The sequence below is a fragment of the Cryptomeria japonica genome, chromosome 7 (genome assembly GCF_030272615.1).
Source record: "Cryptomeria japonica chromosome 7, Sugi_1.0, whole genome shotgun sequence".
In the NCBI taxonomy this organism is placed as follows: Eukaryota; Viridiplantae; Streptophyta; class Pinopsida; order Cupressales; family Cupressaceae; genus Cryptomeria; species Cryptomeria japonica.
Window position 1 is genome coordinate 664,429,721 of NC_081411.1, and position 19,002 is coordinate 664,448,722.

The following is a 19,002-nucleotide window of genomic DNA, read 5'->3' on the forward strand; positions in this document are numbered from 1 at the left end:
AATTAAACATAAAATATAAAGATGTTTTATTTTGAAAAGAAAAATTTAAAATAAAGCAAACCTAAAGATTAAATAAAACTGACTGTTAATTATTACGGCATTCATTTTCTCCGTCGCTGGAGCAGACAGAGAAGACAGACTGTGTATCGTTCCCCCTCGAATCAATTGGACTTGCAACTACAGCTGTTCGTGGATAAAGAACAGCCTCGCTACTGGCCACCACAAGAAATTTAGGAATCATTCCAGCGACTCTTCTCCTCTGACGTGGAAAAAAACACAAATATAAGGGCTTTTTATCAAATATATTTTTACAGAAAAAACTTTTTAAAACCCTACGAATTTTAGGCAAATGCTGTGACGTAGCGTATAGCTACTGGATTTGTCGAACCATATTCGGGCAATACGGAGGCCTATATAGGCAAACCTGGTAACTCAGGGGAGAACTGCTGATAAGGGCACCCTATAAATGAAAATCAGGGGGAAATACTGATAAACGGCACCCTGTAAATACAACACATTTCAGGGAGAACTGCTGATAAGGGAACCCTGTAAATATGAATTAGAGAGAACTGCTATGGGGCACCCTACACAACTATGTTGGGTAGGGAGAACTGCTATAGGGCACTGTTGACGTGTGTTTTGTACACAGCCTAACACAGAATAAAATACCTAAGGGTATCTTATCCTCTCTTGAGAAAATAGTCTCTAACTGCTGAAGATTCGCATAAAGGATCAGTTAGGTAGACTCCAAGGTTCTTTGATGTAGGGTCTCTACGTGTGGACAAGCTCCAGTGGTATGATGTGATTTGCTGGAATCACAAGGGGACTTACATTGAACTTCCGATCTGCTTTGCTGGACACAGGCTCTTACTAACTTAGATTAAAAAAAAATGGAAAAAGGATAAGGGCGAAGAGAGGATCTAATCCTAATACTAAGAATGTAGGAGCAATGATCTGATTTTTGATGAAACTCTAACTAGGTCTTGTTTTGACATCAATGGAACATCTACACAAGGCTAGTGCGATCTTCTAAGGAAGCTTTATGATGTTCAAATCATCACCGCAGGCATAGATACCATCCAAGTTGATGCATATCAATGAAGAGGCGACAAATTGAAATTGAGCTTAAGCTGAATGATTCCAGTTGACTACGCAAGGCAAGTCTGCAATCAACAAACTGCTAGTAGTATGGATGTACGAATTCCACCATCAATCAATCACACTTCCTCCATTCATCTAATTATCTACCATCTAAGATTGAAGACTCAACAAGAAACCATGCAAATTGCAAGAAAAACGACATATTTCACCATTACTTCAATGAAAATGGAGTTTGTTTACAATCAATGGCAACAATTTCTTGCCTTGTCCTCTTATTCTACTCTCTATCTACTAACTACTTTCAACTATTTACAACTCTCTCTAATCCTATCTAAAATTCCCCTTTACAAATGAAATGCCTGGGCTTATATAGTGCCCACAATACAATTTGATGGCTTAGATCAATTCAAGATCAATGGCCAAGATTTTACAATGAAAACCCTAATTAGGGTTTGTTACAACCATTACATAACATTTAATGCTTGACCAATGATAAAATTGTATTGCTTGGACACATGTCCCTTCTAGAAAAATCGACCAATGGATAGCCGGGGTAGGTACATCGGAGTTTGTGCCACCTTCCATGAATTAAGTACATTGAATCTGGACATGCTGAGATGGACCTCACTGACTGGAGGAGTGATGACTAGGATGCCACCTCATCTTGACACTTGGAACTTGGTAGATATTCAACTTGATGTTGTTGAGAGGCTATCTTTAATTAATTCATCTGGATCTATTTTGCTTCTTCAACGAGCCCTTGTTCTAACTCCTTGCGTCCTTGATGTGCAGGAAGATGATGTACCTCGCCTTGGAATGCTGGATTGAAAGAGGTCGCCCATGTCCTGGCTAAGACCGTCCCGGCGAAGACCGTCCTGGATCCGGCTTGATTTTCCTTGAAGAGACCTCCATTTGATGCCTACACAACATTTCAAAATTAGTAACATGATTTTGCAATACATAACATAAATTAGAGAGCAAATTTTTAGGAAACTTAATGATAAGTCCTTTATTAATCATTTCCTAAAAAAAACTGAGCTTATTGAAATTCAAAATTTCAAAATTCAAAATTAAGGCAATGACGATCAACGCTCAAAATCAAAACAAAAAATCCATATCGCCATACCTCTTTGAGAGCTTAACTCTAAAATGCAAAATAAAGGAATTCGCCTAGGCAAAATTTGAAATTCGATAGTCTTGATGTGATCTTCAAAAGAACGTTCCTCTTATCAACTTCGCCACCCTTCAAGTCTTGGACGTGATTTCCTCTTCAAGTTAGCAATTTCGCCATCTTTGGAATCTTTGATGTGTTCTTCAATGTCCTTGGCAAGTTCGCCTAACTTGAAACTTCAAGTTCGCCTCTCCTTTGGATAGTAGTTTCGCACCACCTTTGATTGAATTCGCTCCTCTTCTTGAATGATAATTTCGCCCTTCCTTTGTATGAAATTCGCTCCTCTTTTACCTTCTCCAAGTTGCATATGAGAGATGATAAATGATGATGTGAAAATGAAATAAACACCTTCCTTTATAGGCGCTCACCTTCATATTGACCTTAGGCCGACTTTTTGCAAAATATAGCAATTAAAACGATTTTTAAATAAATAATAAAGGCCGACCTTGACAAAATAAACCCAAGCGCTCCCTTTTGATTTTTATTAAATTAATAATTAATTATTAAATGCCTTTATTTTTAATTAATAAATTTCGATTTTTAATAAAGGCAAAATAATTAATAAATGTCAAACGCCATATTAAATGCTAATTAAATTAGATTTTCAATTTTATCGAACTTAGCATTTAAGGAAAATTTTAAATGTTTATTTGGCGCCAAAATTATAAAAATGAAAGGGACGTACCTCATCGCTCTGGTCCCTTGGAGAGGGACAGGAGCGATTTTGCTCTTGTGGGCCTCATTTCACTTCATCACCTTCGAAAATTATATTCAACGGATTCGCAATGCCTCCTTTCATTCATTCATGCCTTGAGATCGGTTGAAATTTGGCGAGAAAATCATCTACAACAAAAATCGCTCTGGTCCCTTCCTGAGGGACAGGAGCGAACTTAAGCATTTTGGTCCTTTGTTGACGTTTGATAATCTTCAATTTGTCTTCAACGGGTTCGATTGACCTCCTTTCTTGCCTTCGAACATAAAATTTGCTTGATCTTTGTTCAGGACGTACCTTATGAAGAACTTCGCTCTGGTCCTTCAGTGAGGGACAGGAGCGAAATTGACCCTCTAGGCAAAACTTCATCATTTCCTTGTTTTTGATCAAGTCTGGATGTTCTATCATGCTCATTTCGTCCTTCACCATGCCTTTGATGTCTCGATTCGTCCAAACAAGGTCAGGAATGGCTCAACTAAGCATTTTCGCTCTGGTCCCTTGGTGAGGGACACGAGCGATTCGCCTTGGTCCCTTGGAGAGGGACAGGAGACGAGCGAAATTTGACTTTTCGCACTCTCGATCAGGACAATTTTAATGAAGTATAAGTGACATTTCCTTCTATGTTTCTTCTTTCTTATACTTCAAGTTATATTCCATATATACTTTCAGGATGTTTGAGAGTGGTTTCAGACCTCCAGGAGTTATATTGCAAAATCTAGTTTTTGGAGGTTTTTTCAGTTTCCAGACTTAGTCAAATTCAGGATCAGGGCATTCCAGACTTAGCCAAATTTCAGGATCAGGACCTCACTCAAGCCGGACTTGCTATCCTATGTGATCCCCTGGGCGACGCTTCAAGTTATATTCATTTGATAAAATGTACCTCTTTGGACCTTTTCACATCGTCAAGACGTTAAAATCTTGCAAGGACAAAGCAAAATTGGATTTGTAGCTCCGGTCCTTCACTGAGGGACAGGAGCGATTTAGGCATTTAGCACTGTTATGGACGTCCCAAAAATCTTCAATTTATATTCAACGCATTTATCTCATGTTTTTCCTTGTTTTTGAACGTAAACTTGCCTTGACCTTTGTCTGGATTTTGCATAATGAAGGAAATCGCTCTGGTCCCTGGGAGAGGGACGAGAGCTACAAGGTACCTCGCCCTGGTCCCTTGGAGAGGGACAGGAGCGATTTGGTCAATATAGGTCATTCTCCTTCGTTTTTGCATCTCAAATTATATTCATTTGGCAAAGCATCTTCCCTTGGACGTCCTCAAATCATTAAGTTGTCGAAATCTTGCAAGGACAAGACGAAATTTGAATTGTAGCTCCGGTCCTTCACTGAGGGACAGGAGCGATTTTCCTCCTTGAGGCATTTCTGTGCTCATGAAAATCTTCAATTTATATTCAATGGAAAGATCTCGCCGTTCTCCATCACTTCAAACGTAAAATTTGTCTGGACTCTGCAAGGATGATGAGATATTTGAAATTGAGCTCCCGTCCTTCACTGAGGGACAGGAGCGATTTTGCTCCTACAGGCCAAAATAACAAGATTTTTCACATTTTAACACTTCACGAGGCGAAAACAAATCAATTCCAATGCCCAGGATCAAAATTCAAAAAAGTCAAAATTTGTTCAAAAATATTCAATTGGACAAAAATTCACATTTCAACTTCAACACTTAGACAAATTTAAGCTCTGCATCAACATTCCAATTGAAAATTAGACCATTCTGGCGAATTCATTGCATTCAAAATTTGCATTCTAGAAAAGGAAAATCAAAAGCCCTCAAAAACGACTGGATTTTGGTCCGAAAAGACGGTAATTAGAACCCTAAGGCTTGACCCTAAATCCAGACAACTAACAAACTAACAAAACCCTAGAAAAAGCAAAGCGAAAACGAACAAAACGAGCAAAAAAAACATGGGTCCCCATTTGCAATGGGGCGATGTGTGAAAACGTCACAACAGGCACCCTACATGACAATACTAAGTAGGGAAAACGGTTGTAAGACAACCTACATGAATATATTTTTCACTGTCTAAATCTCTGTCTTTATCTCTGATATTGTTGCATAAGCCTTTCCCCATAGTTAATTCTGAATATATTTACTTACATCATCAAGCCTTAATGTAATTCGTGGTATCTTTAAACTTTGTCTTGCAGGTTTGACTCAGCAGAGGCTAAGATACTTACTCTTAACCCCTACTAGGATCTATAACTAGGGCAAGTTTAGCCATTTCCCCTAAGGGACATTACAAGTGGTATCAGAGCATGATCCTGCCAGCCTGCAGGGTAATTATAAATCAATGGATACATTTTTGTCAATGAGAGGGATCTAACAATACATGTATTTGCCTGTATGCTCTGTGTTTTCATATATCCATGTGTATGCTTTGTGTTTTTATGTGTATGCTCCGTGTTTGGTTCATACCTGATATGTTTCCAGCATTGTCTGCTCCATGTGTGCCTATGATTATTCTATGCTCAACAATTATGGAAATGTCAAATCGGTCTAGACTCTATAAGAGCTTTCGAATGCTGACATGAAACTTGATCTTGTCAAGAAAGTTAATAGATGTCTTTAGGTTGATATCTCGTGGCGTTTTATGAAAGCCTATAACCAAGATATCTGAAATCCCCATGATGCTTCCAGGACAGGGATGTATCTGGTGTATCAACTGCAAGCACAAATTTGTGGAAAAACTTATTCATGCCTAGTATGAACAGCATATGTTGACACTATCCAAACTCTGGCAGAAATGAAGTAAAATTATTATGACTTTCCTCCTAGCATGGCCATCAATTATAACCAATTCCTAATTCTGATGCAACCATAAATATAGATGACACATATTCAATATGATCACAGTATCTACTGCATCTTAACAAGCTGACTGAAAATCGAAACCCACTGAATATAATCTGAATCATAAACGAACTGTCAAACTCTAACATACGACTTTGTAAAGGTCATAATTCTATCAACTTATACCATATATGTTAAGGATAGAAGAAAAGAAATTTCACCAGGCTAGATCGAAATTAGAAACTGATATGCAAGGCATGGAAAGTGTTTTCAATACTACAAAGGTCATTCAAGCAATAAATGCAAAATAGTGCAGATCATACAAATGATAAAGTATGGCAGAAAAAGACTTCTACTCAAACAAAATAATTGCTAAGAGTGATCCATCTCATCAGGCTATGTTGTCAAACAATGATCAAATGCACAAACTAGGGTTCATCAAACTAAGTTAACTTCTTCATGTAGTTATGGCATCACACAAGATACTAATATTAAGTACCAGGCAGCACTAACAACACCTACATTACCACCGCTCCTATATTCCCTTATTGATGAAAATTGAATATCATTTAAAACACTCGGCATGTCATCCAAGTCCATCTCAGTCGAATTCAATATCACAAATAAAATTATCATCAATGTGTGCAAAGAACGGAGATAAATTTTCACCATAGATAGCAGACATGAAGACAAAGTTGTTCAATAGAAATTAGCAACAAATATGTAGTTAATGAAATTCTCTACATCATTAAAGAGATTAACTTGGGATTCTGGTATCTCTAAGAAAGCATCCCAATTTGTGATTGCTTTAGGACAAGCAATCCTGGGCAGGGTGGGACTGTAATGTCCCTTTTTTTTATGAGATTTAATAATAATTTAAAATATTAAAAATAAATAAATAAATATTATAATTGTAAGTATAATAATAATAAAATAAAATTAATACACATATTCAAATGAAAGATGGATATTGGTGGGTGCAAATTGGTGCATTATTTCCAGGCGTACACGTTCATAAGGAAACCCCCACAATTTCTGACGCAAGAACCTGTTTTGTCTAACTTCATATTTTATTAGGCCTAACCACCGTATATTTGCTCTTGTTTTCTCGAGAAAATATGTCATGACAAACCTTATTTGGATCGCAACCCCTTAAAGAATATCATCAGCTTTATTAATATAGAGGTGCCAAAGATAATAAAAGGCATTTAAATTAATTGAATTATTGACAGTAATTAGTAAAGAAAAGGTGCAACTCTTGCAAAGGGCAGCAATGTTGAAGGGGTGTGTCTCCTTCAAGAGTAATGATATAAAAGAGAGACAGAACTCAATTATTGAGGAGATCCATCCATCGAAGGAACAAGGTACGGAAACTACGTTTGGGTAAGAAACTCATGATTCCACAATCACAGGGCATCGCATATTCTCTGGTATGTATATATCCCCGTTTACATTCTCACAGCAGTTATATTCTATAATAATAATACTGATACAATCAGATATATGGTGTTTAATACATTAATCTCTGTGTATAAACAATTACAGCACACCTGCAATAATCTGAATTGGTAACAATCTAAGTTGTAGTAAATATTCTAAATTGTCTGAAGATTGATAATGAACTGGATGTTGACAAGCGAACCTGTGTATTGGTAAATTATTTAAATGGTCTGAATACTCATTACACAAGGAAATCAATGACCAATCTGAGTATTAACCAACAAATCTGATTAATGATAATTGTCTGATAAATAATCGCATTGTTAATAAATACACCAATACTGATAATAATTTGTATATTTATAACAGTCTGAACAAACTGAACCAATTCATGAAAATCGGGGAAAACTGCTGATAAGGGCACCCTGTAAATATGAATTAGGGAGAAATGCTATAGGGCACCCTACACAGCTATGTTGGGTAGGGAGAACTGCTATAGGGCACCCTACATGACAATACTAAGTAGGGAAAACTGTTGATAAGACACCCTACATGAATATATTTTCCACTGTCCAAATCTATGTCTTTATCTCTGATATTGTTGCATAAACCTTTCCCCATAGTTAATTCTGAATATATTTACTTACATGATCAAACCTTAATGTAATTCGTGGTATCTTTTAACTTTGTCTTGCAGGTTTGACTCAGCAGAGGCTAAGGTAATTACTCTTAACCCCTACTAGGATCTATAACTACGGAATTTTTAGCCATTTCCCCTAAGGGACATTACACAACGTCACATTCCTTAGTTGTAAATAAAGGCACAAAAGAACAAAAAGGGTATAGCAAACAAGATAAGAAACAAAAGAACCAGGGACAGAAGAAGAAAGATCAGAAACCTATTGCTTCGAATACAACTAATCAAACCTCTTCATCAAAATGTGAATAACCTAAGAAGGGCAAGGTTGAATGTTCCTACTATAAAAGACCTGAAAATGATGAACGTGAGTGTTTAAAAAATAAAATTAACGTACTTGACTCAATCAAACAGAGCTCATCAAAAGGGTCTTCTAAGGACATGAATAAAAGTAAACAAAAGGGAAAGGGCAAAGCCCTAGTAGCTGTTGTTTCACAATCATATACATGGATCATTGTCTCGGGTCCTTCACACCACGTGGCTTCATTACAACATGGTTTCACCTCCTTAGAGACATGTTCTATGCCTGTCATACTAATGATTAAAGCCACTCCAATTGAAGTGCATGGGAAAGGATTTGTTGATGTGGGTGAAGGAACATTTCAAGATGTTCTTTGTGTTCCATCTTTGTCAACTAATCTCCTCTTTGTTTATTAGATCACTCACATGGGCTCTAAATAAGTGAGTTGAGTCCAAACCAAACTCAATGGTAATCAGTGAAATGCATAGTGCACCTACAGTTGTAATGGGAAAAGTGAATTAACAATCTAGACTTTATCAATTTTCTCATTTTGTTTCGGCTCTCCTTCAACAGTATTACTCACTTAGATGAGGTGAGTTGTTTGTGACATCAATAGTTTGGTCACTTGAACTCCCACTACTTGCAACAGATCAATCAATAGGACATGGTTTCAAGGTTGCCTTCTATTCAATTTTCTAATGGAGTTTGCCTAGGATGCATTCTTCGTAAGCATCTTGAAGAGAATTAAGATAAAGGCAAAGCATGGAGGGTCACATAGCTACTGGAGTTAGTATAAAATGACTTGGCAGGACCATGCCCACATCCATCTTTTAGCAAAGCTCAATATGTCTTGACATTTATTGATGATCTTTCTACATACACTTGGGTTTATTTTCCCAAAAAGAAGTTTTAAGTCATCGAGTCTTCTCAAGACTTCAAAGCTTTTGTAGAGAAACAAGTAGGGATATGTTAACCATCAGCTTGAACAATTTTGTGCTATAGAACATACTGATATACTGATCTAAAATATCCAGCCCTCTTAGTTTTCTACAAGCAAAGAAGCACAGACAAGCATCTGGCAGATGCCTAGACTTTCTAGCAGTTGGATTTCCTGCAGTATATTTCTATTTGGTACTGTGTGTACATTAGCTTGAGGACCCACTCATGTTCACAGTTCTTACCATCTGGGTGTCTCATAAAATAATGTAAAATTCAAATTAAAGCACCTTTCTTATGAAGTGAATTACTAGCCATTTTTCAAAAGTCAATAGCTAAGGCACATGCAAGACAACTTCACATAAGAGTTAAGTTAAAGCAATTAATTACAAGTGCTTGATGTTGAAAATTGAATCAAAGCTAAATGTCCAAAGATAATAGATTTAGGATGCTAGGTGCAGATAAGATGGACTAAGTGAAAGAACTAAAAGGAACCTTTCAATTTGTTGATCAACCATTTGGTTCCTCCTTCAACACTGCTTGAAACAGACTGCAGAAACACAAAAAAAAAACATATCAATAACAAGATCATAAGATTAGAAAATAAAATAAATTGAAGCAAGCATGTCCCAATTCATGTCCTCCACCATGATCATAAATTGCTTGGAAAATATGAATATCTCTTCTTCAGCTAGTCAGATTGTTCACTGATATTAGCAATCCAGAGTTTTGGATATGATTATCAGAGAAACTAATTAACAGACCATATACCATACAGAGTAATGAAATCCATATAGTTCTTCTAAACATGGTAGTCAATCCAAGACAAAATCAAAGCAAACATAGAGAATTTGCATGAGTCATAAGATGCCCAGCTGGAGTTCTGTTGGAAAAAACACAACTTAGAGAGTCAACAGGGAACCGATCTGCATTCCAATTCAGCCTATGGCTTGAATTATAGACTGTAAAGACCAGCAAAGTAGTATGTGTTTTCAGTCGGATTGGTTAAGATCAGTTCAATTTTAAGCCTCCAGTATTTTTCTCATTTTATATATTTCTATTTCCGCTATTCATTGTTCAGTTGGACTGGTCAAGATCAGTTCACTTTTAAGCTGCCAATATTTTTCTGCTTCTATAATTGCTTCTTCCCATAAACATCTAAGTTCCGCCAATTTGATGAGTTGTATACAGATCAAATACAATATTATTACTGTATATGGATCAAATACGATATTATTACTGTATGAGTTGACAGGCTTCACTCTCACAAAACAATATTATTACTGTAAGAACTGAAAAGCTCCACTCTCACAAAACTAAAGAGAAGCAAATGAAAATCATTAATCCACTGTTGTAAAACTATAGAGAAGTTAAGTGTTAGATGAAGATGGATGGTTTGTACTCTTAATTCCTTGAATGAAAGCCATCTTCAATGAAAAATAAATTGTGTTTTTGGCAGATGCATGCCAAACGTTTGTCTGAATGTATTCGACCCTCCCTCCCTCCCAAATATACACTTGTGCCACACCATAACAAGATTTGACAATGGCACAAGAGTGCTCACACAACCAGGCTCAAGCCGTAATCACACTAACATGAATTAAGAACTCAAACTGCATCGTTCTTATAAAGGGTAGGCAGCCTCTGGAGAACAGATGGCAGAAGCATATCTCTGGAGTATGAAAATACCTTAAAAAATTCATCTGTATTCCAAACTGTTCCTCAATTTTGCCGACAATGAGATAATAGTCAGTGCTGAAAATTTATCTCACTTGGCAGTAATGTGCTTATGTAAATTGGAAACAGAATTACTACACTATATGTTTTTATCATGCCCATGTGCAGATGAAGCATGGAACCCAATGAAAAATCTCTTCATTAGCTGCCCCAAGTTGGAGGTTGACTCAGTTCAAGAAGCAATTCAGAATTGGCTAACATTCATCATGGACCAGTGACATCTGCATCTTTCCTTTGGTCACTTCCTGCTCCAATTGAAGTAATAAAAATCACTAAATTTTTCAAGAAAATCAACTCACTTCAGAGAGGGTGTTTTTTCTTTCTTCAATGTAACCTCCACCGGAAGCCCAGGCTGCAACATAGCTAGTGGCTTCATTTCCAATCACTGGACTAACATTTTCTTCAGAGAACAACTGGGAGTGGCAACAAACATCACAACCAAATTGAAAATTATTAATAATATTTTAGCCCTGCTGCCCTGAATGCAGAAGAATCCATGGGGATTCCCTTATTGTATGTAGCAATGATGCAAATAGGCAGCAGCCAGGCTTTATGTATTGTGAGATATCTAAACAAACTAGCCAATCACGTAACCTCTTCCAAGCAACAAAACCAATATAACATCTGGTCTATCTCATATGATGCAAAGAGGCAGCAGTCAAGCTTTATGTATTAAAGCCACATGTCTTTATTTTTCTTATGGTTAAAGGTGTTAATTTTTTTATCTAATGTTATAAGGATCACCTTTTTCAAATTCTTGTTTGAGTTTATGCCCCATTACTCTTTCAGAGCTTTTCTTTAGCTCTAAACTGTTTTTTAAGGCATGATTTGCCGGATTATGGCCTTGTGATTCTTGTCGTTTTGGCTTCTAGACCATACGATTATCTATTTTACTTCCAATTTGTTATAGGTTTTTATGCAGTAGCATGTCTGGGTTATTTCTTGAGCCATTTTTAAGTTATGTTTGACCCTTTTTTATTATACAACAAAAAAACAGTGAACCTTTTTTCTAAATGAACAAAATAGATCCTCCACATATAATCTTCCATGGATTTCATTTAAAAACTTACTTTTTTAGTCTATAAGTTACAGCCTAGTGGATATGCTATAACAAAGAAGTAGCCACTTGCAATTTCAAATTTAATAGTATCAATTCTTTATTAAGAAACAGTAAATTAAAAATGTCAAGTGATCAAAAAACGGTCAATAGGAATCAAAAGTACAGCAAAAAGTAATAGCATGCAGGGTTAAGGAAGGCATTCGACAGTAACAATACTAAAAAATAAGTTAAAAAATCTAAATTTTGAGCTGAAAAGCACCAAATCTAAAAAACGAGTAGGTAATCCTATATGGTTTGAGGAGTCATCTATAAAAGCACGCTTCTGGTAAGTTAAAATAACAATCTGCAAGACATAACAAGAGATAGAAACTCACTTCCTGAACGAATAGTGTTGATAGAGAGTCAACAAAAGGACTAAGTCAACAGAAGTATAACAATCAACAAGACCAAAGGGTTGACCAAACCCATACAGTTAACTAGGCCCACAACATTAAACAATAAAATAAAAGTATATAATGGACCACAACATCAGCCTTTAAGATAACGGGCTAGTTGCACACGTTAGGCAGTATGAAACGAATGGTAGTACAGTCCAACATATTGTGAACAGGAAGATTGAACATCAAATGAAAATATAAATATATATCACAAATGCATATTTGCACATTCACGCATGATTGATTTGTTAACAGTATATGCAAATATCTTTTATTGTGCCTATTGTATTTCCTTAATTTACACTACAGGATACATTAGGATGTCTGTCAGCATGTCGACTCTACAGTGGTCAACCTACCCTTCACATTATTAGTTGTAGGTCTATATATATAGAATTTTCTAACTTACACATTGAGAAACTAGATAAACCAGGACTAGAATTGATAAAATTCTGGAAAACAAATATTCCTATAAATTTTGGGAAAAAAACTTTTATGAAATGTTAAAGGTAACAGAATTATGAAGCAAACTTTTTACTAAAAACATGTAACTAAAGTCTATTCCGATTCCAACCAATAAAGAGAACAGACAAATCTCAGGGTTGATCCACTCCCAAATTTGAAGACTGCCAATCTTCAATCAATTCTGAAATCGATAATTTAATTTCAAATAATCCTGTTCAACTCTTATTTCTACTCTTCTTATCAGATGTATTGGGCTCATTATACAACATGTTAATTGTAACATTAATTAGAATTCTATAGAGATTCCTCCCCAATATATGTGTGTGTTTTGGTGCATGATATCTTGCCTATTTGTGGATTCTTTTTGTCAATCATGGAATATTGTGTTGAGAACACAGTTATACTGAGAGGGAGGGGGGTAAGGGGGGCAATGAGCGTGAATCTATATAACAAAAAACTTTTACTTTTTTCAACTAAATATTATAAGCATATAACTTTATCTCAAAACATATTCATTGCATATTAACATTCACATGAAACTATTATTATGCATCACACATTGAACACAAGATATATACGTGGAAACCCTTATAGGAGAAAACCACGGTAAAATAGCTTCTTTATATATAGAAAACTTCTTTTACAAATTCTTAGGTATCAACCCACTAGAGGCACCAACCCCTCATTCTGTTCGTGAGACACTTTCCAACTAGAGGCTCGAACACCTCATTCTAATTTGTGAGAACCAACTCACTAGAAGCACCAACCCCTTATTCAAATTTCCAACTTTTAATGGATGATGGATGATCCTATTCCTCACAATTTGCTTCTTCAAATCTGCTGTGAAAGAGCCACAAGGTTCTCTCCACAATGGAGTTCTTTATACCACTTTTGGAACTGTTATAAGTCTGGTCAAAAATCTACTACACAGAAATCAGTCTCCTTTACACAATCTGCTTATGAGCTCCTTATATACCTCTGAAATAATCTTCTTTATATAACATTCACTCTTGGTGTATACCTGTTGTGATCATTTCACACATCGCCCCATTAAAATGGGGACCCCCTCTTTTTGCTTTTGTTTTGCCTGTTCTTCTCTCTGCTTTTAGGGTTTTGAGTGAGTGAGTGAGTTGTCTGGGCTAGGGCTAAGCCTTAGGGATTTCTTTTGGATATTTTCAAGCCAAATCCAGTCAAATTTTGAAAGTTATTATGCATCCTCCCGAAGATTGAGGTTTTTGAAGTAGGGTGGGTCTGTCACGAAGTCGGATATGTCTCAGGTTAGGTCTAGTCAGGGTTCTTTTGGGAAAATTCAAATTTTGTCTAAGTGTTAGCATTTTGAAGATGAAATTGTACATTTTTGCCTAGGTAAATTTTGATCAAATTTTGGAGGCAAGATGATGCCTGAAACAAAAAAATTCGCTCCTGTCCCTCCCTGAAGGACCATACCACTTTTTCAAGATAACTGATTCCTGGCCTTGAAGATGACCTAATTATGCCTTGTGAAATGATTGAAGACCTAAATTGTGGGTATTTTAGCTTAGAAAGGTGAAATCGCTCCTGTCCCTCTCCCAGGGACCAAGGCGAAAATGTTATTTAGTGCATGTTTGTCTCTGACTTTTTTTAAAATTGTTTGTGCAGGGTCTCCAGGGGAGCTAATTGGACGTGACTTGATGATTTTAAGGATTTTGAAGGTTTGAAAATGATGAAATTTGAAGGATTAAGATAAATTTGCTCCTGTCCCTCCCTGAGGGACCAAGGCGAAAAGCTTATTTGAGTCATTCTTGGCCTTGATTGGTCAAATTGAAACATCAAGGGCATGGTGAAAGATGAATTACACATGTTAGAGCATCCAGGCTTAATTAAAGGCAATGAAATGATGGAGCTTTTGTCTAAAAGGATAAATTCGCCCTGTCCTTCCCTGAAGGACCAGAGCGATTTTCTTTATACACACCTTTCACGACCTCTTTCGAACTTGAACTCTTGTTCATAGCTTGTAACAGGATGATATCTTCCCTAGCAAAGGAATTTCGAGATCAAAAGCGAAAAGATTTGGCCTAGAGGGCAAAAATCGCTCCTGTCCCTCACTGAAGGACCAGAGCTTGAATTTCAAAATTTGCATTATCCTTGCACGATTAAAGTGATTTTACGATTTGAAGAGGTCAAGGGAGGCATGTTTTGTCCGTTGAATATAACTTGAGTGGACCACAAAGGAGGGAATCAACCCAAAAGACAATAATCGCTCCTGTCCCTCTCCAAGGGACCAGAGCGATTTTCTAAAAAGGCAAATTTCTTGCAAAGGTAAGGCAAGTTTCGTGTTTGAAATGAATGAAAGAAGGCGTGGTTGGTCCATTGAAGATAATTTCGAAGGCTAGCGAAGCACAGGTAGGCTCATAATTAGCTAAAGCGCTCCTGTCCCTCACCAAGGGACCAGGGCGAAATCCCCACATATGCCTATTTGCCTAACATTTTCAAGTGCTATTTTTTGTTTCCAAGACTCAAGAAGGAGTGGGGAATGATGTTTTATGCTTTGAAGGTAATTGGAGGTTGATGTGATCAAGAGTGTGTACAATGAATTAAAGAACGCTCCTGTCCTTCATCAAAGGACTAGGGCGATTTTTATAAAATCAACAATTTCCCTCCAAAATCACGTCAAGGCAAGGTGGTGCAAGATGAGAAATGCTTTTTTTTTAAATGGTGAACAAGGAATTGCTTCTAAAAATTGACAATCCTAGGCTCCAATGCAAAAATCGCTCCTGTCCTTCACTGGAGGACCAAGGCGAAAATCTTGGGAGAGCCTATTTTGCCTTGAGGAAACGAGTTAAGCATGCATAGAATGAACAATGGGGATCATTGCTTACCCCACAACATGAATTGGCAATTTAAAAGATAAAGATCAAGGACAAAAGTAGAAAATCGCTCCTATCCCTCACCAAGGGACCAAGGCGAAAATGTCCTAAGGCACACTCCTTCTAAAGATCAAGTGAATTAAACTCAAAGTTCCGAATGAAAATCCCATTTTGGACGCCAAGGAGGAGATTTTGAACGTGAAAGCAAGGAATGCGAGGCTTAAAATGAAAGAGCGCTCCTGTCCCTCTCCAAGGGACCAGAGCGAGGTTATTAACATTCATTGTTTTACCATGCTTGGGCGCCAATATCCTCCAAATCACATTAGATGCCAAGTTCGCTAAAAACTTCGAAATATTTTTAAAATTTTAATTAAATTGGCATTTAATAAAGGTGCATGGGTATTTAATAATTAATTTGAGCCTTAGAAAATCGTTTTTTTAATTAATTGAGGCATTTGAAATTAATTATTATTAAGTTAAAATTTAAAAAGGGAGCGCTTGAGGTATCATTTTTATTATTTCATTAAGTCGGCCTTTTCTTTTTAATTTTATTTATTTTTTTTGGCTTATTTTGTCAAGTCGGCCTATGGGAAATGAAGTGGTAAGCGCTCTATATATTTGGGGCATGTTTTCATTATTCAAATCATTCACTCATTGTTTCAAGTGCGATTTGGAGAAACAAAGAAGAAGTGCGAAATCTGGTCTAGTTGGAACGAATTTTGTTGGAGGCTAGAGATGGTGGAATTGATGCTTGTGAAGACTAGAGGAAATACATTTTACTAAAGGGAGGACTTCGATCTATCTTTCGCCTAGCAAATTCTCCCTTTTTTGCATCATTTCTTAGAATTAATTCTCAAGTGGAGGTATGGCGTGATCATCCTTGTCCCAATGTTGAAATTTTGAATTTTGAACTTCAAATTTTTTGAAATTGCATAGTTAATTAGGAAATGATAACTCAAAGATTTATCATGAAGTTTCCTAATTAAAATCTTGAATCTTCCTTTCTACTCTATATTTCTACGTTGCAAGATATATTACTCATTATGAAATGTTGTGTAGGTGTCAAGATGGCGACCCCAAAGGCAGGAGCATCCACTAGTCGTCCAGCTCTCATGAAGGAAGATCAAAGGAATGAAGAATTGGAGACCAAGATCACGTCAAAGTGGAGCAACATTGGAGATACCAACTTGGGAAACTTCAGTGTGAAGAAGTTTCGAGAGGTCCCTTACATTGGAAAGCCATCACCTGTTGCAAAGAGAATAATTGAAAGTGGCATCATCAAGGCGGCCGGTTTCCCTCCAGCGGTCCAGTGCCATGAGCTGATGATCGAGTGTGCTCGCCATTATGACCCACAATCCAGATCAATCGTGTCCAAGGAAGGGAACACTTTGGCTTACCTTTCAGAAGAGGCTATAAGTGAGGCTCTCCATCTTCCAGAACATAAAGATATGATTTACAAAAGCTTAGAAGGAGCTAGGTCCATGTATGAAGATGATCCAGACACTTGCTTGAGCATCATCAATAAGAATTGGTTACTCAAAAGTCGTCCTCGCCTGAGCAAGATTCCCAACACACCACATAGGATTGACTTCCAGGAGGAATACAGAGATTTGATAACTTTACTCAATCGAGTTACAGGGGCTCCTCAAGCCTTCTATTTTGAGAAGTGGATGTTTTACTTCATCCAGGTAATAGTTCAAGGAAAAGGAACAATTCATTGGGCTAGAATTATTAGCCATTGCTTGGACGTGCAGTTAAGGAGATTGAAGGAATTGTGACCAGATTCATTGCATATGCTAAGAAAGAGCATTGGAAAGGGAACAAGGTTCTAGAAGAGAGGTTGTTGTAGATGATGTGGCACCTTAATTATCATTGGTCTATGTTTCCTAGATTTTTGTGCCAATTAGATATTTGGCTATGCATTTAATATTGTTCAATAAAAGGGGAACTTTTTGTAATAAACCCTAATTAGGGTTTAGGTGTCAGAATCTCAGCCGTTGATCTTCTTTTGATCTGGGTCGTTCATTGTAATTGAGGATGCTATATATACCCTCACTCATTTTCATTTTGTCATTAGAGATTAGAAATTAGAAATAGATATTAGAGTCAGATAGTTAGAAGTTAGAGGATTAGAGCTTTTGGAGAGAAGAAAGTTATTTTTGTAGCAAGATTGAGCATTGAAGAGAGAATTTCAAGCAATTATTGTCTATTTTGGCTTTGAGATCAATAGAATATTGAAGTTATGGTGTTTTATTGCAATTCTTGTGGCTATTCTCATGGTTGTTTACTTTCTTGAATCATTCTCGGTCGAAGTAGTATTTAAAGGACTAAGTGTTGAGCTTGATCTTTGGTGAGATTCACGTTCCAAACCACTAGCTTCTTGCTGATTGTAAGGACGCCTTGTGTGGTCAACTGGAGATATTTGGATTGCTTAAACCTTCAATCATTATTGAACTATTGATATGTACCTTCATGGTAGTGTCTATGATTCTTGATGAATTGAAAAATCATTAGTCACCTTAGAAGATCGCATCAATTTCAGTAGAGTTGTTATTCCTTGGCAATACTGAAATTGGTAGAGTCTTACCAAGTCTAGCCTACATTGAATCATTCTTAGGATTAGATTAGAATTCATCTCTTGCAAACCCTACCTTTTGATCTTTTTGAGAACTTGTTAGTTTTAGGAAATTTTGTTCCTACAATTTGGAAACGTAAGGCCCCTTGATGAAACAGCGTTCACAACGACCACTGGTGCTTATCCACACGTAGAGACCCTACATCGAAGAACCTTGGAGTCATCCTGATTGATCCTTTTTTGCGACATCTTCAGCAATCAGAGGCTTTATTCAAGAGAGGATAAGGTACCCTTAGGTATTTTATTCTGTGTTTGTGTTGTGACCATTTCACACATCGCCCCATTGCAAATGGGGACCCTTGCTTTTTGCTTTTTAGGGTTTGTTTTTTTTTAGGTCTTTTAGGGTTTTGTCAGTTGGCTTTTGCATTTTTGAGTGTTGTCAGGGAGATCAATAGGATAGCAGGTCCTGCTGGAGTGAAGTCCTGATCCTGAAAATTTGGCTAAGTCTGAAAGTCCTGATCCTGAAATTTGGCTAAGTCTGAAAGTCCTGATCCTGAAATTTGACTAAGTCTGGAAACTGAAAAACCTCAAAAAACTAGATTTTGCAATATAACTCTTGGAGGTCTGAAACCACTCTCAAACATCCTAAAAGTATATATGGAATATAACTTAAAGTATAAGAATCTTTCTTATACTTAAATGTTATATTCCATAAAAATTATCCTGATAGAGAGTTCAAAAAAGTCAAAAGCGCTCCTGTCCTTCACTGAGGGTCCAG

The 19,002-nt window shown here is 36.8% G+C and overlaps 1 protein-coding gene across 1 annotated transcript in view; it reads right to left on the bottom strand.

Annotated features, from left to right (window-relative positions):
* Window positions 1–19,002, bottom strand: part of LOC131071179 (uncharacterized protein At5g01610) — a 56,128-nt gene that overhangs the window by 12,946 nt on the left and 24,180 nt on the right. Inside the window, exon 2 of the mRNA XM_058006895.2 lies at window positions 9,600–9,654. Coding sequence (XP_057862878.1) covers window positions 9,600–9,654 — 55 coding nt within the window. The remainder of the gene's footprint in view (window positions 1–9,599; window positions 9,655–19,002) is intronic.